The 25,341-nt window shown below is 38.8% G+C and overlaps 4 protein-coding genes across 9 annotated transcripts in view; all 4 read left to right on the top strand.

Annotated features, from left to right (window-relative positions):
* Positions 1-18,291, top strand: part of LOC108101718 (mitogen-activated protein kinase ERK-A) — a 48,336-nt gene extending 30,045 nt beyond the window's left edge. For 5 of the 6 annotated variants that reach the window (XM_043208607.1, XM_043208608.1, XM_043208610.1 and 2 more), the window contains 4 exons: positions 6,831-6,965; positions 8,875-9,159; positions 9,224-9,412; positions 17,259-18,291. In XM_043208607.1, the coding sequence (XP_043064542.1) occupies positions 6,831-6,965; positions 8,875-9,159; positions 9,224-9,412; positions 17,259-17,384 (735 nt within the window). In that variant the 3' untranslated portion in view covers positions 17,385-18,291. The remainder of the gene's footprint in view (positions 1-6,830; positions 6,966-8,874; positions 9,160-9,223; positions 9,413-17,258) is intronic. The other variant, XM_043208611.1, reaches the window with a different exon arrangement.
* A 1,608-nt stretch (positions 18,292-19,899) lies between these two features.
* On the top strand, positions 19,900-22,509 carry LOC122320482. Its single transcript, XM_043208590.1, has 3 exons — positions 19,900-20,029; positions 20,192-21,205; positions 21,350-22,509. Exons 1-3 carry the CDS (start codon positions 19,900-19,902, stop codon positions 22,507-22,509), a joined length of 2,304 nt encoding a protein of 767 aa, XP_043064525.1.
* Positions 22,510-22,661: 152 nt separating this feature from the next.
* On the top strand, positions 22,662-23,639 carry LOC122320481. Its single transcript, XM_043208589.1, has 2 exons — positions 22,662-23,197; positions 23,267-23,639. Exons 1-2 carry the CDS (start codon positions 22,662-22,664, stop codon positions 23,637-23,639), a joined length of 909 nt encoding a protein of 302 aa, XP_043064524.1.
* Positions 23,640-23,692: 53 nt separating this feature from the next.
* LOC122320480 lies at positions 23,693-24,220 on the top strand. The gene has a single exon (XM_043208588.1). It carries the CDS (start codon positions 23,693-23,695, stop codon positions 24,218-24,220), a length of 528 nt encoding a protein of 175 aa, XP_043064523.1.
* Positions 24,221-25,341: the final 1,121 nt, after the last annotated feature.

The following is a 25,341-nucleotide window of genomic DNA, read 5'->3' as shown; positions in this document are numbered from 1 at the left end:
TTTTTTGTCGAAATGAAAAGTAAATGCTCTTTTCTACATCAAATCGGTTCTTAATTGCAAAAGGAAAAAAATAGTTGACTCCTTGGACTATTGATGTTCATTTCACATCATCAGTAGATCAGTCTAATTCGTATGTATTTTTTAAATAATTTTTTTCTGGCCCCATCATGATTTCATAAATAAAATATTTGCCGTCGGCAACCACAACTTTCGTTTTGCTAAGGGGTCGATAAATCTATTGCCAAAAGTTATCGTCAATGCTGCCGTACTTGTAGTGGTACGAAACACCCACTTAAAAATACTTATAAAATGAAAACGAAGAAAAAAATATTTGTAAAGAAAAGTTAAATACGCTTTTTATAAATAAATATGATAAATTTCGTTTCTTGAATGACAAAAGTGCAGTAAAAAAGTGGTTGAGTATAGTGGAATGAAAACTGCAAAAAAGGTGGCAGCCCCTTATTGTAGGAAACACAAATAAGACAACTTATTTTGTGTATTTAAAACTAAATTTTTTTTTTAGCTTTGCTTTGTTTATTGAATCTTCTCCTTACGAGACGTTGGAAGGTTGGAAGGTCGTTACGTTGCAGGCGGGTTCTTCTGGAAACCCGAGTCAGATCCCTTGCAAGAGGATTTGGGTGTGCTGAGAGTTTTTTGACGCTTTTTGCTTCTCTATTTCATCTTTTACTGCGAGAATGCTAAGGTCCCTGTGGATGTTTTCGTTTTGAATATACCATGGTGCCCCAGTGATAGTTCTCAGGATCTTTGCTCGAGCGCGCTGTATGATGTCTATGTTAGTTTTGCTCGCGTTCTCCCAGAGCTGGGAGCCATACGCCCAGATTGGTTTAAGAGTGGAGTTGTAGAGCAGTACCTTGTAGTCCAGACACATGGGCGATCGGGCGTTTATAATCCAGTGGAGGCTGCTGGCTTTTAGTTTAAGATGTAGTTTCTTGCATTCGATGTGTCTACGCCATGTTAGGCGTCTATCAAGGTGGACGCCGAGATACGTTACTTCGTTGACTTGGGGGATTTGTGTGCTATTTAGGTAGATCGGAGAGCATGTTTGTCTGTTGAGAGTAAACGTTACGTGCTTACACTTCTGTTCGTTTATTTTGATACGCCAGTCGGATAGCCACTTCTCTACTACCGTGAGGTGATTGGCTAATTGGGATGTTGCACGGACTGGGCATCTGGAGCGGCTGAGGATCGCAGTATCGTCAGCGAAGGTGGATGTTAGTAGTCGGTCGCTCGTGGGAATATCCGCTGTGTAAAGGACGAATAGAGTTGGTCCAAGTGCGCTTCCTTGTGGGACTCCAGCTTCGATTTTATAGTTTTCGGATGTTGTTGTGTTGCACCTCACTGCGAAGACTCTGTTGTAGAGATACGACTCGAGTAATTTGTGAGTGTACCCGGGAAAGTGTGTTTTGATTTTATGCATAAGACCGTTGAGCCAGACGCGGTCGAATGCTTGGGATACGTCGAGGAATATCGCGTTGCAGTATTCTCTATGTTCGAAGGCGGTGCGAATCTTTAATGTTATTCTGTTTACTTGCTCGATAGTTCCATGTTTTTCTCTGAAGCCAAATTGATGGGCTGGGATAATGTTATGAGCTCCCATATATGATAATATGCGTGTTAGAAGGCATTTTTCGAACAGTTTGGACAGGCATGATAAAAGACTTATTGGTCTGTAAGAGGACAGAATCGTGTGATCTTTTCCGGGCTTTGGTATCATTATAATTATTGACTTTTTCCATTTTTTTGGATAGTAGCCAAGACTTATGATCCCATTGAAGAGTTTACAGATGACCTCATTAGCACAGTTTGGAAGTTCAATTATCATTTTTGGAGTTATTTCGTCACCGCCGGCAGCCTTTTTCGGTTTTAGCCTCCGGATGACTTTGGTGATCTCGTTCGGTCGAAACGATGGTATTGTAGATTCGCTTTCAGTTTGGATTTCCGGTAGAGCAAAAGGACTTGCGGCGGGATTCGGTTAAATGTTCCGGCTCTGTCTGTGTCGCTGCGCGCCCAGCCACCTGAAGAATTTCTTATCGGGGAGACGGTTTCAGCCGGAGAGCTTAGATTTGGGTGAGCCCTCCACAAAGAATGCTTTGCACTTGTTGGAGAGAGTTTCTCGATATATCTCAGTTGTGCGTTTTTGGCATCTTGCTTCAGAACCCGGTTTAGTTTGCGGGTGGCTTCCTTTAGTCGTTGCTTTGAGCATAGCGATCTGCTGATTTGCCACGCCCGTCGCAGACGCCTCTTTTCCAGAACGAGCTGTTCAATTTGCAGGTTGGTTTTGAACTTCTTTATTTGCACATCATGTCGTTGTGGTGTTGAGATCCTGGCTGCTGTGACGAGTACCTCTTCCAGGGCGGCGGTAGAGCAGTCGATGTCCTCTTCGATATTGAGCTGGGTGTTAAGTTCTGAACTGACGTACTTCCTATATTTCATCCAGTCAGTTCTGTGCGACGTCATCCTGTAGGTGTAGTCCGTAATTTCTGGGTTTTGAAGAAGGGTTATCAACAATGGAGAGTGGTCTGATGAGAGATCGGGTAGGGCCGTGGCGCTTATTAGGTTCCGTGGGATGTTTTTTGTAACCGCAAAATCAATTAGATCTGGGATCTTTCTAGGATCTGCTGGCCAATATGTGGGGCTACCAGGAGAAACGTAGTCCAACTTATTTCTCACATTTATAAGTGCATTATAAAGTTGCCTTCCCTTGGGAGTAACGAGGCGTGATCCCCAGTGCGTATGCTTTGCGTTGTAATCTCCAGCAGCTATGAAGCGATCCCCTAGTGAGTTGTAGAAGTCCATGAATTGACCTTCAGACATTGTAAAGCGGGGTGGGCAGTAGACAGCGGCGTTGCAAAGGTTGTCATTTCCTGACTGCACTTTTATAGACGTGGCTTGCAGGTAATTTGTTGCAAACCTTTGGTGAAAATGGTGTTTGATGCGTTCTCTAATTAAGATGCCGGAACTGTGGAAGTCTCCGCAGACTACACAAACTGACCGAAGTGTGCAGTATGTCCTGGTGTGCTCAAACTCCTGACAATTTGTACGTTGCACTGGTCCGTTCCGTTTGTGGTGTTCTTCCACTGTGATCCTCCGGTGCAGTAAGAACTACAGCTTGTAGATCGGGTGCACTTCATTTTTCTTTAGGGTTTTGCTATCTGGCTCTAGCTCGACCTTAAAGAGTGGTTGCGGCTTTTTATTTTTGTTGATAATAATGCTAACATTCTTAGCAGAGAATCCCTTGTCTTTAAGGGCTTCTAGTATCTCAGAGGGGGCGACGTCGGGTTCGATTCCTTTTAGTACTACCTATAGCCTTTTGCTGCTTTTTAGTTGGTAGGTGTAAAAATTCTTTTTCGTTTCCTCCAGGTATTTGGAAACAGATCGGAAGTGTTCTTCATATTTCGTCTGAACTTTAATTTCGTGGATGTTCCCTTTAATAAGCGGAACAACATGAAAATTTTCGTCCCCGACCAGCGCAACAATTTTGTTGACCAGGGCATTTGAGCTTTTTTCCCTAATATAAATAGGTAGGGGCTTTGATTTCTTTAGGGTCACTTGCTCCGGCTCAGCTTGGTTCTCACCATCTGCTAAGAGGGAAAATCGGTTGCTGTTGTTTGAAATCCTGGTTTTTTCTTTGGCTTGGATTGAACGGTTGATCTTTGGTTTGTTACCAACCGTGTTTTGCGGACTAAGCTTACGCTTTATCTGGATGTAGCGATCCATACCGGTCTGTATGGCCGGAACCGCTTGTTGCTTATCAAAGCTTACGGTTTTTGTTGCTTTTGCAGTTTGCGATGGAGCCGTTGACACCGTTTTCGCAATATTGGTCGTTGCTTTAGTTGTTGCCGTTACTTTTGCTGAGGTAGTAGAAATTGAAGCACTGCTTGTTATTGGTGCGTCTCCCATAGAAGCCGGTGGTGGTGGGGTCTGGCATTGATAACTCCAAGATGTAGGAGTTGGGATGAGTAGGGCTGGTGATAGAGAGCGGGCTCTCGTGCTTTCGACGGCCAGTAGGGCCGGGTTGTTCTTTGTTTTCTCTGCTTCGGTATCGCGGGTTGAGAAATAAGCATAACAAGCGTTTCTTTGGCTTACGGAGCTTCTACGCTCATTATTTTGCTCGCCGCTCATTTATTTGAGCTTATCGCGCGTGGCAAAATTTGTGAAAAACTGTATTATATCACTTATATTAGTAATTTGATATATGCAACATGAGCAGGAGTACCCACGCGTACCCTGAGCGAATTTCGCGAAATAGAAATCGGATATTTTCGATGTATTTTTAGTTACTCGGCGGAGCGATATAAAAACACGTCTGTTGTCATTGACAGTTCACTTGGTGGACCCTAAATGCAAAGCTATTGTTTTCAAGGGGAAGAATAAGTCAACGCTCCAGGATGAAATCATGCTGGGTTTTATGAAAGACAAGCCAGATATTGCCTCAGGGTTTGTCAACCATTCCGATAACGACGATGACAAAAAATTTGTGAAAACCGGAGCACCTAAAACGAAAACGTTCGTTTTCGCCCAAAAACGAAAACGAAAAAAAAAAAGTGAAAACCGGAGCCGGCCTGATAGCCTTTTTTGGCCCTTAAATCATTGCCATAAAACCGTAGAAAAGGTATGGAGCATGCATATAACAGTTCGGCTGATAAGTCCCAGTAAGAAGAAATCCTAAGTAAGAAGAACGCATTTTTTTTGAAAATTCTTTTTTATTATTCAAGGTAGTTCCCTTCGAGGGCGATACACCGACTATAACGATAAAATAACTTCCTCATTGGTCTTGAATTTCTTCCCAGTGAGCATTCCTTTTAGATCTGAAAACAAGAAATAGTGAGTGGGGGCTAGATCTGGGGAATATGGAGGGTGCTGAAGCAATTCAAAGCTCAATTCATGCAATTTTGCCATCATTTTCGCCGATTTGTGACACGGTGCGTTGTCTTGGTGAAACAGGACTTTTTTCTTCCGCAAATGATGCCGTTTTTCTGCGATTTCTTCCTTCAAACGCTCCAAAAACCCAATATAATAGTCGCTGTTGATGGTTTGGCCCTTCTCAAGGTATTCCACAAAAATGATTCCATGTGCATCCCAAAATACGGACGCCATAACTTTGCCAGCTGACTGTTGCGTTTTTCCACGCTTTGGAGTCGGTTCATCTCGCTCAGTCCACTCCGATGATTGCCGATTCGACTCTGGGGTATAGTGGTGGAGCCACTATTATTTCGCTTGATCAGTGCCAAACACTGCTCGGAAGCGTCAACTCGTTGCTGTTTTTGGTCAATTGTGAGCTGGCGCGGCACCCACTTTGCACAGAGCTCGCGCATGTCCAAATGTTCATGTACGATATGCCAAACACGCTCCTTCGATATCTTTAGAGTATCAGCTATCTCTGCCAACTTTACTTTACGGTCACTTAAAATAATTTTGTGGACTTTTTGACATTTTCGGGGGTAACCACCTCTTTTGGGCGTCCACTCCGTTCAGCATCATTTGTGCTCACACGCCCACGCTTGAAATCAGCAAACTATCGGCAGATTGCTGTTTTCGATGGAGCAGAGTCTGGATAATATTCGTCAAATCAAATTTTTGTTTCGACGGTATTTTTACCCATCAAAAAAAATTTGTTTGATCAATACCCGAAATTCGTTTTCTTTTCCATTTTTCTCGGAGTTGCAAAAGTAGCTTCACTCACGCGGATATAATTTGCAAACGGATTGTCCAATTTTTTTTTTTTTAATTTTTGTATGTTTCGTTTAAAAGCTTGTACCCAACAGGAAAAATATTGAAACAATTTTAGTGGCGCCCCCTATACATCAGTCCCGGGACTTTTCAGCCGACCTAATACTCGTACAGGGCCCTGTTTTAAAATGTTAAGTTGAACTTTTGCAATATTACTTTAAAATGTGTTATTATCCGAATTTAGCAGGGCTGCAATTTCAGTAACGAAATTGCGAATTTTAAATGCAACGTATATTATTCTACGGAAATAAAAAAGTTTTTTTTCGTAACTTAAAAAAAAAGTGGGTTTTTGCAAAAATATTGGGCATTGGGACCAGTGTGCAGGGGTGGTTAAAAGTATTTTCACAAAATAAAAGTGAAATATACTCGTAACTTGATCTTGCCCCGCTTAACTTTTGGCATCAATGGAAAGGTAATTTAAATACCGTTTGAATGATGCACTACTTTTCTTAACTCATTCGATAAATATTGAAAAGTGCGAATTTTTGTGAAAATCTACTTATTAAAATTTTTCCCGTTCCGACTTATATACTGCGTGCAATAACTACACAACTCTTGGTAAAGATTTAGCAAGATAGCTTTCAAACCAAGAGACTAGCTTACATACAAACAGACAAACGGGCAGACGTACATACGTATTTCGATTGAGATCGTGATGCTGATCAAGAATATATATCCTTTATGGGGTCTGAGTTGTCTCCTTTAATGCGGTGCGAATTTCTGACTGAAATTATAAACCCTTGCAAAGGTATAATGAACAGAAAAATCGTCATAGCTTCGATGTTTTTCGATCTCTCCTATGAAAGTTACACAATGTAGTCGCATATATGGCTTATTCCTACGTTTATATTGCGTTTTAACCAAGTTTCAGCGAGATGGCTTTAAAACTAACATGAAAACATAGACGTCAAGATCGATTCAGATAGTGATGCTAATCATAAATGTATATTATATATATTAACTTTTTTGGGTAAAAGGATCTTTAACCACTGTTTTGCAAACACTACAAAGCTTAAAGACTTTTTATAGATAAACCATAAACGCAATTTTCTAATAAAAAGTGTTTCTTTACATTTCAGAGGCTGAGTAATGATCACATCTGTTACTTTTTATACCAAATATTGCGCGGATTAAAATATATACACTCAGCAAACGTCTTACATCGGGACTTAAAGCCAAGCAATCTTCTGTTGAATAAAACATGCGATTTAAAAGTATGTAAATATCATGTTTATTTTTAAAAATTCCAGCCAAACTGAAAGTTTATGTGTTGGTTAAACCCAAATCTTACAGTTTTGTAATTTTAATTGACGTTTATTAAGTTATTTTAAATGTTTAAGTTTTATTTATTGATTGTATTGGGTCAAATACGCGGTATAGAATTTCATTAAGCGAATTAAATGTCTCGCGTCTTCTGACCAACGTCATAGGACTGTGTTATTCAAAGGCTCAAAATCAACTCTTCCCGCTGAATTTCGTCCTTCGTTTTATTGTTTTCAGCTTCTTTTTGTCTTTTACGTTTTTTCTTTTTTCGTCTTTACGATGTTGTGTTCTGTTTTTGTCTAGGGGAAAATGTATGGGGTGCTTGCAGCTCAGAGCAGACACACCCCACAAAAATTTATATAGGTATAATTATTCCATAGTATTAGAAAAAATTTTGTTTAAATTCTTCATATGCATTTCCATCTGAGTCGATTAAATCTTGTACGTCTATTCGCCTACTTGTTTTTATGTAAACTAGTCTCTCAGTTATAAAGATTTCTCGCTAAAACTTTATCAAAACGCAGTATATTAGTCGGAATCGAAAAAAGAACGGGGAACGTCCCACTATCGTGGGAATGCCTAATTCAAAATTATGGTTTAAAAAGTGCACTAGCCAATTGTAATTATTATTGGCCAACAGTATAAAGGCATCAGTGATGTTAAAAACGACGACCAGCGAAGAATATCAACAAAAATGGCAACTGCAGCATAAGCGGTGGCAGCGATGAAGCGAATCTTAGTTATAATCAATTATTTAAGATAAATTTGTTCCTATAACCAACTCAATAAGAGAAGTTTAGTTATTTTTACTCAGACGATCTAATCAAACTTAAATATTCTTTTTTTAGGTTTTAAATGCCAAAAAAAGGGCTATATTTGTTTTTATACCCTTGCAGAGCAAAAGGGTATTAAATTTTAGGCAGAAGTTTGCAACGCAGTGAAGGAGACACCTTAGACCCCATAAAGTATATATATTCTTGATCAGCATCACCATCTGAGTCGAAATATGTATGTACATCTGTCCGTCGGTCCGTCTGTCCGTCTGTCTGTTTCTATGTAAACTAGTCTCTCAGTTTTAAACTGAAACTTTCCCAAAAGTTGTATAGCTATTGCACGCAGTATATAAGTCGGATCGGGCCGGATCGGCCGACTATATCGGATAGCTCCAATACAAGAGAATAAAATAAAAAAATCTTACGCCGTTGTTTTTGATCAGATAGACTTGAATTCTTCAAGATGGCGTTTTCTAACTGTTATTAAATTTCGGATTAAATTTGAACGAAATCGGATAACTCCATCATATAGCTGTCATAGGAGAGATCGAGTTTTTTAACTAGCCTTGATTTAGCTGCCATAGGAAAGATCGAAAAATCTATTGTTTATAGAAATAACGGAAATAAAATGATAACATCGTTGTTTTTCATCAGACAATCAGGATTTTTGGAATATAGAGTTTTCTAATGAGTCTTGAGTTTCAAATTAAATTTAATCAAAATCGGACGACTATATTATATAGCTGTCATATGAATAATATGGAAAATGAATAGAAGAATCGTCATAGCTTCGATGTTGTTTAGCCTCTATGTATTTTGTTCGACATATTTAATGACTGCAAGGGTATATAAGCTTCGACTTGCCGAAGCTAGCTTCCTTTCTTGTTTTTGTTGTATTTTTCAATGAAAAAAAAAAAAAACATTCTCCTTATTTATTGCCATTAAGGCGGAACAAAGTTCGCCGGGTCGAACTAGTTTTTTTTATAATGTTACAATATCTGACCTTAATATTATATAAATACAATATACAATATTACAATATTGGCGTACAACAACAACATTAACAACATTCTCCTTTATTTTATAGATTTGTGACTTCGGGTTGGCGAGAATTGCAGATCCTGAGCACGATCATACTGGATTTCTAACAGAATACGTTGCTACTCGTTGGTATAGGGCGCCCGAAATTATGCTGAATTCAAAGGGATACACAAAATCTATTGATATATGGTCTGTTGGGTGCATTTTGGCGGAAATGTTAAGTAACCGACCAATATTCCCTGGAAAACACTATTTGGATCAACTTAATCATATTCTTGGCGTATTGGGTTCACCATCTCGGGAAGACTTGGAGTGTATTATAAACGAAAAGGCGAGTTAAAAGTCTTTATTCAGTTAACCTTTTTTTTATTGTTTTTAAATTTTTTGGCTTTCAGGCACGAAACTATTTGGAGTCCTTGCCGTTTAAGCCTAATGTTCCCTGGTCAAGACTTTTCCCAAATGCTGATGCCTTAGCTTTAGATCTTCTTGGAAAAATGCTTACATTCAACCCGCACAAACGGATTCCTGTGGAGGAAGCTCTAGCACACCCTTATTTGGAGCAGTATTATGATCCTGGAGATGAGGTACAAGGCATAAGTTGCATCAGTTGCAACTTGATTAACAACAGTTGATAAAAGACAAATACTTGCTGAAGTCAACTACTTTTTGTTTATCAAACGCCGTGCCGTTCATAAGCACAAGGAATTGTACTTTTGCTAAATGTTCAATTTGGATTTAAAGGAAAATCTTTTCCTTGTTGCATAGTAACATGATGAAAAAACTAATGGCTCTGACTCTCATGACTAAAATCATGCAGGATAAGGCTGCAAACATAGTGCGCGCTGAGACGAAGACGATACGCAAGCAATCAGCTTCAAACGGTGCAGTACTGCTTTTGAAGACGAATCGCTTGCCAATTTGCCTTTGTTATTATTTCTCTCTCTTTTTACCCATGCTTTGGCGCAGCGCATTTTACAATTCACACAGGTATAATTGGGGTTTTGTTAAAATTTGTCCAATTTTTAAAATTTAGCGGTTCAATTTTTAACAGAATGTAAACAAATGTGCTGATTTTCATTCTAGTGTACTCCACAATTTTTTTTTCATCTTTACGCAGCTCATTAAATAAATGAATAAATTCGCCAAACGCTTTTCTACCCAAATTGGGTGAATTCTTTCATTCACTTTTTTGTTGCATTTTAAATTTTAAAAAAATAAACTTTCCTCCAACAGCAGCTCATCATCTGATGAGAAATCATCACAAAATCGCAACAAATTCGTCTTGCACTATGCAACTTATTAGCTTGCTAGCAACGCAAACAATTCGTCTTCAGCTTAATCTTCGTCTCAGCGCGCACTATGTTTGCATCCTTACACAGTAGCTGCTCAAGGCACTTAAAAATATTTTTCGTTTGGTCTTTGGGAATTTTGGTGGTGGTTTTTATACCCTTGCAGAGCAAAGGGTATTATAATTTCAGTCAGAAGTTTGCAACGCCGTGAAGGAGGCACCCCCATAAAGTATATGTATTCTTGATCAGCATCATGATCTGAATCGAAATACGTCTGTACGTCTGTTTGTCTGTCCGTTTCTCTTCGAACTAGTTTCCTACCTTACCTATCTTGCTGAAATTTTGTAGTTATTGCACGCAGTATATAAGTCGGAACGGGCCGCATCGGCCGGCTATATCGGATAGCTCCCATACAAGAAAATGAAATAAAAAATTCTCACACCGTTGTTTTGATCAGATCGACTGGACTCTTCCCGATGGCGTTTTCTAACTTCAATTGAATTTCGGATTACATTTTATCAAAATCGTATAACTCTATCATATCGACGCATTTCCGCGAAAGTATCGTATGTCGCTTTTTTTTCGAAATTGAGATTTTAATGCTAAATTGATAGGCACCTAATGTCTCATTACCCTGTGAAATATTATAACTGAAAGCCCTATAGTTCCAATAAAAATTAAGTTTCAATTTTATCGTATGTTACAATGCTTTTCAATGTCCGCGAGAAATTATCGTATGTCCATACAAATTTTTTTACATTTGCATGGAAATACTGCAATCGCAGTAATGCGTCGATATAGCTGCCATAGGAAAGATTGGAAAATATATATCTATACTAATATTATATATGGGTGATTCCATATCAGATTTACAGTCGATATCGGGAAATTCGATGAGATATTTTTTTTCATGCTCTTTATCGAAAATAAATCGACACGTATTTTTTTATATGGCTCAGAAAATTTTTTTGACAAAGTTATGATTTTTGAATTTTTGATGAACTGCCCTTTTTTTGATGACAGTCGCGTTTTCCAGCCCCAATAACTCGAAAACCGTACGTCGCAGAAAAAAATGAATAGGAAGTAAAAATTTCATCCTTCCTTCTTCTTTGCAAAACTTTCGTGAAAAAATTTTTTAAACAATTTTTCACCACAAAAAGTTCAAATGTTTATAACAAATTAGTTTTTCTCCAACTTGGACATTTTTGATTTTTTTTTTTTTTCACAATAAATCCCTCAATTTCTTCTGATGAACATACTAAAATTTCAGAATGGTATCAAAATTAGTTTTTGAGTTATAGAATTAAATAGCATTAAAAATTCATTTTATTGACCCTTACTATGCGCGCGCGAAGCGAATTGACGCTCGTTAGAGTCGTTGGTCGGCGCACGCCCTGAGACCGAGCGCGCGGACCGTGCATGATAATCTTTAAAATTCTATAACTCAAAAACTAATTTTGATACCATTCTGAAATTTTACTATGTTCATCAGAAGAAATTGAGGGATTTATTGTGAAAAAAAAAAAAAAAATCAAAAATGTCCAAGTTGGAGAAAAACTAATTTGTTATAAACATTTGAACTTTTTGTGGTGAAAAATTGTTTAAAAAATTTTTTCACGAAAGTTTTGCAAAGAAGAAGGAAGGATGAAATTTTTACTTCCTATTCATTTTTTTTCTGCGACGTACGGTTTTCGAGTTATTGGGGCTGGAAAACGCGACTGTCATCAAAAAAAGGGCAGTTCATCAAAAATTCAAAAAATCATAACTTTGTCAAAAAAATTTTCTGAGCCATATAAAAAATACGTGTCGATTTATTTTCGATAAAGAGCATGAAAAAAAATATCTCATCGAATTTCCCAATATCGACTGTAAATCTGATATGGAATCACCCATATATTATAAAGATTATAAAGATTTATAAACAAAGTTTGTTTGCAGCGAATAGGCTCCGGAACTACTGGTCCGATTTAAAAAATTCTTTCACCGATAGAAAGCTATATTATCGTGGAATTAAATAGGCTATAATTTATTTTGAAAAAAATTAGGGATCCGTAGAAAATTGCAATATTTTGTGGCATATAATGTGAGTTGCTACCTCATCACACTGACAAACACGCTCCCGTAGCATTTTAACTCAATTTTTGTGTTCACTGTGAAATTGTGAAAAAAAGAAGTTTTTAATCAATTTAAGTTGAACTGTGAAAATTAGGTGGATCGTGCATTTGAGGATAAATTCACCACTCTGTCCATAGTCCAAAATGCTTAGAGGACGACGTGCAAACATTGGCCGCAGACATCCAAGCCAGCAACAAGTATATTCACAAAACTTAAGCGAAGAAAGACAAATGAGCACATGGAGATTATTGGCATCATTCAATCGCTTGGCATTCCAATATGACCCCACTGCGAACTTCAGTGATAATGAAAATTTAGATATTGGACCAAAGGCGACTATATACCGATATTGCAGTGCTTTAAAGTTTAAAAGAGAAAATGCTGGATTGTGCTGCGCAAGTGGAAAAGTCAAACTGGAAAAGTGTTAAATCACCATCTTTCTATACTTCCATATATTTGAAAAATGTTGCAACATTGACTTTTATGTTGTTAAATTGTGTTGACCAGCGAAGCGGACACAGGACCTCTAGTATAATATATAAATATTGAAAAAAAATTATAACGTCGTTGTTTTTAATCCCACTAGCACAATTTTTAAAAATATAGAGCTCTTTAAAAACACTTGAATCGAGAAAAAACTTCATTATAATCCGACATCGTTATCATCTTGATTCCATAGAAGAGATCGAAAAATTTATATAGAAATAACGGAAATAAAATTATAACGTCGTTGTTTTTCATCAGTCCGGCATTATTTTTGGAATATAGAGTTTTCTAACGACTCTCGACTTATAAATTAAATTTCATTAAAATCGGACAACTATTATATATCATAAAGCTGATAAAAACATCGTCATAGCTTTGATGAAATCCACTCAAATTTTCTCAATAAGGCGTTAGCATTAAATCTTTTCGAAACGACAAGCAACAATATTGATCAAGAATATATAAGATTGTTAAATATTATATTTTCCTTCCGCCTTTTGGTTCACAAAACGACGCTACGCTATAATTAGAATGGGTCTTGCCTTTAACATTTATAGACGTGTAAACATGGAGTTCACTAACGCCGAAATTTGCGCCATTTTAAAGTTTTTGTTCGTTGAAGCCTAATCTGCTAGATCAACGATCCCCGTGTTTTGGGGGATTGTACTCAATCACTTCGAACCACGGAAGAATGTATTCCATGTATTCCATGATTTGATCAGTATTCTTTTCCCAGGGCTTTTGCCGGCTGGCTTATCCATGGTGTCGGTTTCGCCGGCTCTAAATCGTTGAAACCGACACCATGGATAAGCCAGCCGGCAAAAGCCCTGGGAAAAGAATACTGAGCAAATCATGGAATACATGGAATACACATGCCACATGCTCATCTCGTGATATCGCTCAGGAGATGGGAGTTAGTCACCAAACCAATTTAAACCATCTGCAGAAGGCTGGATACAAAATAAGGTTGATGTTTGGGTAGCGCATGATGTGACGCAAAAAAATATTCTGGAACGAAACAATGCTTGCGATATGCTGCTGAAACGGAATGAACTCAACTCATTCTTAAAGCGGATAGTGACTGGCGACAAAAAAAATTCATTACATACGGCAATATCAAGCATAAACATAAGTGGTCGATGGCCGGTGAATCTTCACAAACAGTGACCAAGCATGCGCCATACAGACCGAACATAGCGCCAAGTGATTACCACCTGTTTCTGTCCATGGCGATCGCCCTTGGTGGTGTAAAGTTTAAATCGAAAGAGGCTTGTGAAAAGTGACTCTCGAGATCCTCGCAAATAAGGAGGAAGCTTCTACGAGGTGGTATTTTGAAGTTGCAGACTAAAAACCTATTATCGAACAACATTGCATATTTGAAGTAAATTTTATAAAGCAGGAACATGTTTGACAATCTTATATAATATATAGTTTACAGCATGGGTGCTCAAATCCGTCTAACGTCAGAGCATTTACTCACAACTAAAAGAGAACGTGCAGGTTTAAAATCCAAAACACTGGCTCTGCTGATTCACTACGATTTTATCATGCAAATGTAAGCAGAAGCGCTTAAAATAGGTTCCAATGCAATGCAAAAAGAAAGAAAGGAAGCTAGCTTCGGCAAGTCGAAGCTTATATACCCTTGCAGTCATCAAATATGTCGAACTAAATACATAAAAGCTAAGCAACATCGAAGCTATGACGATTTTTGTATTAATTTTCCATATTTTCATATTTTAGTCATCCGATTTTGATGAAATTTAATTTAAAATTTAAGAATCAATAGAAAACTCTATATTCCAAAAATCATGATTGTCTGATGAAAAACAACGATGTTATCATTTTATTTCCGTTATTTCTATATAGATTTTTCGATCTTTTCTAAGGTAGCTATATGATATAGTAGTTCCATTTTTATCAAATTTTTTTCTCTATTCAAGGGTATTTAAAAAACTAAAAATCATGCTCGTGTCATTAAAAAAGACAAAGACAATATACTTTTTTCCATTATTTATATACCTATACGTCGGGGTTTCGTTAGACTTTTCCATTTTTAATCGAATTATTAGCAGCAAGTTTTGCTCGTTTGCTTGGCGCTTACTGAACTGACTTTCCAAGAGTCTGCTTTCCAAATTTATACTTTCTACTCAATTCTTTTACATTGTTAGTCATCTCTTTCTAACATGTATGTCAGCGCTTAACGAACAGACCTCACTTGGCAGCAGTCTAAATCTGTCCTGCTCTGCCATGCTTTCACTCAATTTCTAACTTCCTTTTTTAATTGTCCCTGCTTCACATTAAAGAAGGCCCCGCTTCACCTGTTCTGACCAAGAGAAAAAAGTAGGCCCCGTTTCATCTGATTCGACATATATATATAATTAAATGTTTGAACCATAAGTTTTCAATAAAAAAAAAAAATTATCTTTATTTCTTATATTCAACTGGTTACAAATATTCTTTAGTGGAAGAACACCGACCTGTCACTTGCAAGTCTCAAACTGAACTCAACTCATAACTCTGACTTCCTTTACGATCATACCTCGGTTGTGGAGCTTTCGAGCTTTACTTGAGTGTGTTTATTCTAACTGAGTGTGTTTTATTGTTTAGGCTAAGAACTTTCCCGATTGGACTTTGGATTCTTGGGTTTGAATTTGTTTATGGCCTTGGTCCCGAAATTTGAGTTTACGACTTTGGTTTGGGAATCTGAATTATGGGAACGTGCTGAATGCGCGTTTCTATCGAAAAAGTTTAGTCTGAGGATTGGTTTACAAGTACTTTTCCATCCTCAATTATGTTTAGGTTTAATTTGGTTAAGGATCATATTCGGTACATTTGCATATTTGAATCTAAGTGTCAAGGGTAAGTTCTAGCAAGTATTAGATGTGTGTGTGTGAGTGTATGGGTGTGTAGACATGTACATAGTTTATGTGGTGCTATGGATATGTCACTATATATATTTTGATCTATCCTATGGCAGCTATATGATAGAGTTATCCGATTTTGATCAAATTTAATCCGAAATTCAATATTAGTTAGAAAGCGCCATCTGGAAGAAAACAAGTCGATCTGATCAAAAACAACGCCGTGAGAATTTTGTATTTCACTTTCTTGTATGGGAGCTATCCGATATAGCCGGCCGATGCGGCCCGTTCCAACTTATATACTTATAGCGCCGAGAAGAAACGCTTATAGGCATTGACAAAAAAAAATTATTGTGTGCCTGGAGTCTCTACGCTCGAAAGAAGTGAATGTTCCAAGAAACGCTTATCATTTCCTATGAAAGAAAAATAGTGAGAAAAAAGGGTTGAAAACATTGTGGAGTGATTAACACATTTTATATGGTAAATTTATTTTTATTAACGAAGCGATACTCTCCTTGTTATTGCACAGCTTTTTCCTCTTCCTCGATTGACTGACAGCTATCATCTTCAATCTGAAGACACGAGCTGTACTTTTTTTTCCGCTGTAAAATCAAAACATAAAATTTTGAACAATCCAATATATATTAATTTCCAGATATTTTAATGCAAAAGGTGCATATGTTATGGACAATTTAAATATTCAAGAGAAATACATATTCTATAAAAAGCAATGGTACGAGGTGGCTTCTTTGTGGTACACCAAAGATAACTCTGAGGAGACTATTTAAGGAAAAGCTTGCGTATCAATAGAATCTGTCTAAATGACATCAGTTTGAAAATGATTTGACTGATCTTCAAAGGTCCTGCAAGTGAGAAGTTATTGCTCGTTCAAAAAACTTTGAAATTGCTGACAATTTAAAAATACCTCTATAATTGCTTGCATATGAAGGGGAATAACAAATGACTTCTTCCAAACAAGGGATGAGGTAAACAGCTTGAGAAGGCGTTTACACAATGCATTAGCGCAGTGTTTAAAAACATACCCGGGAATCGTGTCCGGTCCTGGGGAGTAAGGTGGTGTAACAAGTTGAAGATCGAAAAGTAGGGAGCTTTCGTTTAGAATAGGACAAAATATTAGGTTCGTCTTAGGTATGGCGTGTAAATATTGCTCACTTGAATGAGACAGTGTTGAGTAAGTTGTTAGCGGTCATGCTTTCAAACGAACGCGAAGGCAGAAAATAACATGATCTTCGCTTAGTGTTAACATAAAATGAATTGCCATAAGATTATCTTTCGAATAAAAAAAAAATCATGTCAATCGAATAATCCATCGTGGTTTTATTGCAACTTAAAGTTCTATACCTCTAAAAAAAAACACCCGATATAACATGATTTTTTGAATATCGAACTTTCTAACGACTCTTAATTTTTAAATTAAATTTTAATTTCAAAATAGGACGACTGTTTCATTTACCAGTCATAGGAATAATCGGTGAAAGCTAAGAAAATGAATAGAAAAATATTCATAGCTTCGATGTTGTTTACCTTTTCTGCTTTTTGCTTAGTAAGCTTGGGCTCGAAGCCTTTCCTTTCTTATTACAATTATAATATTGAAATTTTTAACTACAATAATTAAATAAAATTATTACTTAATAAAAAACATTGTATTTCGCGTTTAGCCTGTCGCTGAAGTCCCATTTCGGATCAATATGGAAAACGATGATATATCTCGAGATGCCTTAAAGTCATTGATTTTCGAAGAAACTTTAAAGTTTAAGGAACAACAACCAGAAAACGATCTATAAAGGTTAAAAGTGTTTAGCCAATACACCTGATCCATTATTGAAAACGTTATTTTAAGATCATGTTCTTTACGTATTTTTGACATTGTAAGGTTGTCAATCATTTTTAGATTTGGCTATCACATACATAAGGTCGCATTGGCTTGGGAAATCCACTACATTAAACATGCCGAATAAACCAATGCAAAATCAGACTCTTTATAATAATTTTCGTTGTATTGTAAACGCAGATATTTCCTATTATGCACATTTTATAGTAAATCAATATATATGCCCGTACCAACTATGGCAGTACTATTATAAATGTGAAATAGTTCTTTTTTCTTTTTCTTTATAATAAAAATGTTTAAAATTATGCGGGAAACCTGAATAAAACTTTCGAAACAATTTATAAAATGTTTAAATACAAAATATTAAGGTTAGCAGGTGTAAACGATAAGTATACTATTAGTAAAAAAGTTTATTTTATTAAGTACAAGGCCAACCAAAATGCTATCCAAAATATTAAAAATATCCATTTATGAACACCTATAAATATAAAAAGATGTTTAGTTTTAATCTAATCAAACTTTTTAACTATACTTTTTCTAAGATGACTACAATATTTTTAAAACAATATAGAAAATACCATAACTGTTTTTGTAGTGAGTCGTGACAGTTTGTTAAAAAAATGTTACATTGCTAAGAGAAGGTTATATAAAGCTCTGCACATTGAGCGAATTAACAACAGAAATCAAAATTGGTTCAAGAAATTTTCTTAAAACTAAGAAAAAACATGTTTTTAAACAATTTTCAAAACACATTTGTAAAATTTTGAGTTAAGAGCTAGTAATTGGAAAATTTATCATAAACAACATATGTAGGCATTAATTATTGTAATACAAATAAAGTCAAAAGCCATTTCCAGTAATATAAGGAGGTAATTTTTTAATTTTTATAAAAAACCAAAGGCACATTATAATATGCACTAATTTCAGTTTCTTGCTAAGAACGATATTGAACGATAAGAGCTTATTGTTTGATCCAGGGGTGATTCGGAGTTGCAAGCTTTTTATACCCTAGCAGAGCAAAAGGGTATTATAATTTCAGTCAGAAGTTTGCAACGCAGTGAAGGAGACACCTTAGACCCCATAAAGTATATACATATATTCTTGATCAGCATCACCATCTGAATCGAAATATGTATGTACGTCTGTCCTTCGGTCCGTCTGTCCGTCGGTCCGTCTGTCCGTCTATCTGTTTCTATGTAAACTAGTCTCTCAGTTTTAAAGCTATTGTTTGGTCCAGCCCAAACAACTTAAATAACATCGCTTTTGTTTTCCTAACATCATAACTAAAAACTATTGTAACTGCCCTGCGAGGCAAACTCTCTTAAATTCGCTTGCCCTGCGAGGCAATTCTCTTAACCATCGCTTTGTTCTTCGCTTATCATTTATCACTTCTTACTTCTTCGTTAATCTCATGCAGCTGCATTGCATCGGCATTGCCAACAATAGTCATCATCAGTCGTTGTTAGCTAACAGTCGTTAATAGTTGTCGTCGTTATGAAGATCGTTGCTAGATCGTTGCATTTAACGCTCAAACCAATTCGGGTTTGTCTGCGCATAATTTCGTATTATTTTGTCGCCGCCCTTGTGCCGCTAAATAAACTCTATTGTACTTAATAAACATAAGTGAAATAATTGAAACAAAACTTGTTATAATTTCTGTTGGAGCTAATTAAATACACCCTTATAAAACTAAAATAAATCTTTGTGTTATCTTGCCAAAAATAGTTAGTGAAAAAGCTCGCTAACTCAACATTTTGGAGGCCCCGGCGAGATAATCACAAATATTCGAAGTGACTTAATTATAAATTAATACAAGTTACATATCGGTGTAATTCGGAGGTCGTTGGCCGTATGACATTTTGCCGTCTGTGCAAGTCGCGCTTGCGGTATTATCGGATGTTTTTTCTTCCTTTTGTGCTACGTTCGTTTGGTTGAATACAGGGTGTCTTGCCTTAAGTGAAACATGTCGGTCGAAGACAAAATCCTTTCGCCACAAACTCAAGCTACCTTTTTTAAGCTTAAAGCCGAATCAATTTGGCAACGAGCCAAAACAATAAATAAGCAATTAACAGTGGAAATGCTTAGAGCAGTATTTCCCAAAGTGTGGGTCGCGACCCACTGGTGGGTCGCGGGTAGATTTTTGCTGGGTACTAATTGTCATATAGATCTTGCAATTTTTTGTGTAGGTGGGTCGCGGTCCCGAAAAGTTTGGGAAACACTGGCTTAGAGGCTTGTGTGACAATGATCTTAGTGTGCGAGAAGACCTTGTTAACAAACTAAGTGATTGTTTTTGCCTGGCTCATGACAACCTAGAAAAGGAAGACTATAATGAAATCGGTAGCTCATTACGCGATAATTTCGAAGAGCTTATAGCCACCCTAAAAGTTCGCATCCGTGCAGAAATTCGCAAACGCAATTCGACTGTGACCTTTAGTGGCGGCTACACACAATGGGCCGATTTTCATGCCATGTTTTCGACGATCATCGACAAGGATCCTGGACTCTCGAACATCGAAAAACTGCAGCACCTGCGCTCCTGCCTCAAGGATGCGGCCCTCGACACCATAAAATCATTGGAAATCTCTGACAGCAACTACCGTATTGCTCTTGAATTATTAAATAACAGATTTAATAATAAACGCATTGTTTTTCAGGCACATGTTGCACAAATCTTTGGCCTAAAGACGATCGAAGCTGGGTCAGTTGGCAAGTTAAGAGAACTTTCTGATAGGCTTATCAGTCACATGCGGGCTCTTCAAGCATTGGGCGATCAAGAGCAAATTGCAAATTGCTTCATTGTTCAAGCCTTGGTGCAGAAGTTGGATCCACCTACCCAAGCCAAGTGGGAGGAGTCGTGCTCGGTTGATAAAATACCATCGTGGGAGGAGTTTTCGAAGTTCCTGGAAAGACGTTGCCAGACGCTAGAAAATGTGGAGCTTGCCATGGCTACCACCTCATCCAGCCACTCATCTGGAAGGCAAAATCGTTCGAACAAGGCCCTACTAGCTGCCAGTCCATCACGATGCCGATTCTGTAGCGATAGCGGTCACTCCATATATACATGCACGAGATTTGGTAATCTTTCCCCAGCACTAAGGCTGAAGGAAGTGAAGAAGATGTCCCTGTGCATAAATTGCCTTAAAGACGGGCACCAATTGCGCTCGTGCAATTCTAGCGGCTGCAGGAAATGTGGATCCAAGCATCACACATTGCTTCATTTGGGAGACGCACCATTTCCAACGTCATCTGTAATGCCATTGCCAGCTCAGCCTGCGCTGGCCCCAGCCAATATGGCTCAAGGTTCTTCAAATCAATACTCACTGGCTTGCACGCTGCCCTCTGACTCAGCTTCTTCCTCTTTCGAAGGACCTCAAGTTTGCAACTTTGTGCTCTTGGCAACTGCCAATGTTTTTATTAAAAGCAGAGCTGGTAGTCTAATACCTTGTCGTGCCATACTCGACTCAGGTTCGCAAGTGCACATTGTAACATCAAGATTCGTACACCTTCTTCAGCTCAAAAGGATTAAATCTGCTGTTGCTGTATCTGGTCTTGGAGATTCTAGCTTCAAAACTACAGGATATGCTGTCCAGCTGAGTTTATCATCCAACTCTACCAATTACTCTGCAAGTATTGAAGCCGTGGTTGCATCCTCAATCGTCAACGATCAGCCTGACTTCAATTTCGACTCATCGCCATGGAATATCCCATCAAATCTACCATTAGCTGACCCGGAATTCAACAAATCGAAGAGGATTGACCTTCTCATAGGAGCAAGTTTGTTCTATGATTAGTTATGTATCGGACAAATCAAGCTTGGCCCCCATCTTCCCACTCTTCAAAAAACTCGACTTGGATGGGTGGTCTCTGGTGGCACGGCACAAACTTGCCACACTCTCGTTGCCTCTCAATCTATTTCAGATAATATGCCAGAGCCTGAAGATCGAATTGATGACCTTCTGCAGCGATTTTGGGAAGTAGAATCCTGTCCTTTGGAAAGCTCGAAATTCACCAAAGAAGAAACGGAATGCGAGGACCATTTCCAAAACACCTTCGTTCGGCTACCCACTGGTGAATACGAAGTTCAGCTACCGAAAACTGGAAAAATCGATGGACTTGGAGAGTCATACCAGCAAGCATTTTGCCGTTTCCTCAGCTTGGAGCGAAAATTGGAACGCCGTCCTGATGTCAAGGAACAATACTCTAACTTCATAAAGGAGTATCTGGAACTCAACCATATGTCGCTTGTACCTCCAGAGGATAGAATGCACTGCAGATTTTTCCTTCCGCATCATTGCGTCTTTAAAGACGATAGCACGACCACCAAACTACGTGTCGTATTTGATGGATCAGCAGCTTCATCTGGAATTTCGTTGAACGACACGTTGATGGCAGGACCTACCATACAGGCTAAGCTCTTCAATATTCTAATCCGTTTTCGTACATTTGCAGTTGCTCTCACTGGAGATATTGGGAAAATGTATCGCTGTGTTCGAATAGCCAAGTCAGACAGCTATTTGCAATGCATTCTTTGGCGCGATTCTGATCAGGATGACATCAGCATCTACAAGTTGGACACCGTAACATACGGTACCAAACCCGCCGCATTTCTATCAGTTCGAGCGATGCATCAGTTGGCCATGGATGAGCAGTCGACATATCCTGTAGGGTCTCAAATCGTCAGACGCGATTTTTATGTTGATGACTTGATCACCGGAGGCAGTTCCATCGAAGAAGTCGAGGAGATTCTTCACCAAACAAAGGACTTGCTATCGAAAGGCCACTTCATGCTTCGAAAGTGGTGCTCCAATATCCCAGTCGTTCTTGAAAATGTTCCAGAAGAGGAGAAGGAATCTTTCCTGAAGTTTCACGATGGAAGCGACATAACCAAAACTCTCGGATTGGCTTGGGATCCTGCATCAGATGTCCTTCTCTTCTCTTACTTGCCTACGCAGGCCACAACCAAGCCAAACAAACGTTCTGTGCTTTCGACAATATCCCGATTCTATGACCCGCTTGGACTCATAAGCCCGGTTATAACCAAAGCCAAAATCTTCCTACAGGAGCTCTGGAAGGAGTAGCTACACTGGGATGAAAGCTTGCCCGAATCTTTAAGCTCAACCTGGTCATATACTTATGCCTTCAGTTTCGCAGCGTGGAAAGGACGACATTTCCCAGATTCGCACTACTACCAAAGGGATCAATCGAGATTCATGGGTTTTGCGATGCTAGCATGTCTGCCTATGGAGCATGCGTGTATATTGTATCCAGATCTGCTGACAAAGCCAATGCCCAACTATTGTGCTCCAAGTCTCGAGTAGCACCCCTGAAGACTCTGTCGATTCCGAAGCTTGAACTGTGCGGAGCGCTTCTGTTGGCCAATCTTCTGAGCAAGCTTCAAAAAATGGATATATTTTCAGGTCCATATTTCTGCTGGTGCGATTCAACCGTAGTCTTAGCTTGGCTGAATAGTGAGTCATCCCGATTCACAACTTTCGTTGCTAACAGAGTAGCATCCATCCAAAGACTGTCTGCCGGAATGGAATGGCTTCACATACCTACTGCACTAAATCCTGCTGATATCATATCCAGAGGAGCCTTGCCCATGGAATTGAACGCGTCCGATCTCTGGTTTCATGGACCCTTGTTCTTGCTGCTACCGCGATCCAGCTGGCCGCCATCCCCTGCCCAAGAGCAGTGCATACTGGAGCTGCGCAAGGCAACGTGTTTGGTTTTGACGTCTCCCATTGATCTGACATCTAACTGCAAGTTTGAAAATTCATTTCCTGCCATGCAGCGAATTTTCTCATACATATACAAATTCTTGTTTCGACTTAGATCACCCACTCTGACTGTTTCAGATTTACAGAATGGTACACGCCTCCTAGTTCGAGTTGTGCAGCGAGCTACCATGTGGGCTGACTTAAAGGCAATTCAGGCCAACCATGTCCTGAAGTCATCAAATTGCCTGTCATCGCTGTCTCCATTTGTTGACGATTTTGGTCTTCTACGAGTCGGAGGTAGACTGTCGAACTCAAGTCTGCCCTTTGACTCTCGACATCCAATGATCCTGCCCAGGAAGCATCCAGTTACTTCGGCTATCATTAAGCACTTCCACAAAGAAAGCCTTCACGCAGGACCTCGGACGGTGCTGGCCAGAATCAGACTCCACTATTGGCCCATCGGGGGAGAAGAACAGTCGCTGCTGTAGTCACCAAATGTATTCGCTGCTGTCGTGCTCGGCCACGTACACTTCAGCATGTTATGGCAGACCTGCCAAAGGAACGCGTGGATTCTTGCAAAGCCTTCACTGTCACTGGAGTGGACTACTGCGGCCCATTCATGTACAAGCCTGAAGGACGAAAACGCCAGCCGTTGAAATGCTACATATGCATTTTTATATGCTTTGCAACCAAAGCAGTTCACATGGAACTAGTGGCTGATTTATCCACACCAACATTCTTGGCAGCCCTCAGACGCTTCATTGCAACAAGAGGTCGTCCCAAATGCATTTGGTCTGATAATGCAACCAACTTCACCGGAGCCAAGAACGAGCTTGCCGAACTTCGTCGTTTATTCCTAGCTGAGGACCATTTGAAGGCAATCGAGAGCTTCTGTCTAGCAGACTCCATCGAATGGAAATTCATTCCACCCAGATCGCCCCACTTTGGAGGTCTTTGGGAGGCCTCAGTTAAGACAGCCAAGCATCATCTTTATCGCACTATTTCGCAATCCACACTAGGATTTGATGAGTTGCGCACCATCATTTGCATGATCTATCATCAACTCTAGACCGCTTCTGCCCCTATCAGAGGATCCAGCAGACCTTGATGTCCTGACTCCGGCACATTTTTTAACTGGCGGTCCTGCTACCAGCTTCAGCGAACCAGATCTCTCTAACCTAAATGTCAACCGACTTGATCGTTGGCAGAAAATTTCTTATTTGCAGGAAACCTTTTGGAAACGCTGGCGTGAAGAATATCTGACGCTCCTTCACCAGAGATCCAAGTGGCGTTCTCCCCAACCCAGTCTGCAGGTCAACGATGTCGTCCTCGTCAAGGATGAAAATCTACCACCGCTTAAATGGCCATTAGCTCGTGTGCTAGAGCTGATAAAGGGGAAGGATGAAATCTGTCGAGTCGCTGTCCTGAAGACCGCAACAGGAATAACCAAGAGAGCTGTCGCCAAATTGTGTCTTTTGCCTACGAAGGATGATGTTGAAAGCCCTGGTCTTCCAACGGGGGGGAGAATGTTTGGTCCAGCCCAAACAACTTAAATAACCTCGCTTTTGTTTTCCTAACATCATAACTAAAAACTATTGTAACTGCCCTGCGAGGCAAACTCTCTTAAATTCGCTTGCCCTGCGAGGCAATTCTCTTAACCATCGCTTTGTTCTTCGCTTATCATTTATCACTTCTTACTTCTTCGTTAAGCTCATGCAGCTGCATTGCATCGGCATTGCCAAAAATAGTCATCATCAGTCGTTGTTAGCTAACAGTCGTTAATAGTTGTCGTCGTTATCAAGATCGTTGCTAGATCGTTGCATTTAACGCTCAAACCAATTCGGGTTTGTCTGCGCATAATTTCGTATTATTTTGTCGCCGCCCTTGTGCCGCTAAATAAACTCTATTGTACTTAATAAACATAAGTGAAATAATTGAAACAAAACTTGTTATAATTTCTGTTGGAGCTAATTAAATACACCCTTATAAAACTAAAATAAATCTTTGTGTTATCTTGCCAAAAATAGTTAGTGAAAAAGCTCGCTAACTCAACAGCTATCTTGCTGAAACTTTCCCAAAAGTTGTGTAGCTATTGCACGCAGTATATAAGTCGGATCGGCCGACTATATCAGATAGCTCCAATACAAGAGAATGAAATAAAAAAATCTTACGCCGTTGTTTTTTATCAGA

The sequence above is a fragment of the Drosophila ficusphila genome, unplaced genomic scaffold (genome assembly GCF_018152265.1).
Source record: "Drosophila ficusphila isolate 14025-0441.05 unplaced genomic scaffold, ASM1815226v1 contig_580, whole genome shotgun sequence".
Taxonomy (NCBI): domain Eukaryota; kingdom Metazoa; phylum Arthropoda; class Insecta; order Diptera; family Drosophilidae; genus Drosophila; species Drosophila ficusphila.
This window is presented reverse-complemented; position numbering and strand designations above follow the sequence as displayed.

Bases quoted from the DNA above. Each gene is read 5' to 3' on its own strand.
- LOC122320482 (XM_043208590.1), top strand. From the start codon at position 19,900: ATGTTTTCGACGATCATCGACAAGGATCCTGGACTCTCGAACATCGAA. The intron at 20,030-20,191 runs GTATTGCTCTTG...GGGCTCTTCAAG, and splicing joins AATCTCTGACAGCAACTACC to CATTGGGCGATCAAGAGCAA. The intron at 21,206-21,349 runs GTTTGTTCTATG...AATCTATTTCAG, and splicing joins TGACCTTCTCATAGGAGCAA to ATAATATGCCAGAGCCTGAA.
- LOC122320481 (XM_043208589.1), top strand. From the start codon at position 22,662: ATGTCTGCCTATGGAGCATGCGTGTATATTGTATCCAGATCTGCTGAC. The intron at 23,198-23,266 runs GTTTGAAAATTC...GTTTCGACTTAG, and splicing joins GATCTGACATCTAACTGCAA to ATCACCCACTCTGACTGTTT.
- LOC122320480 (XM_043208588.1), top strand. From the start codon at position 23,693: ATGGCAGACCTGCCAAAGGAACGCGTGGATTCTTGCAAAGCCTTCACT.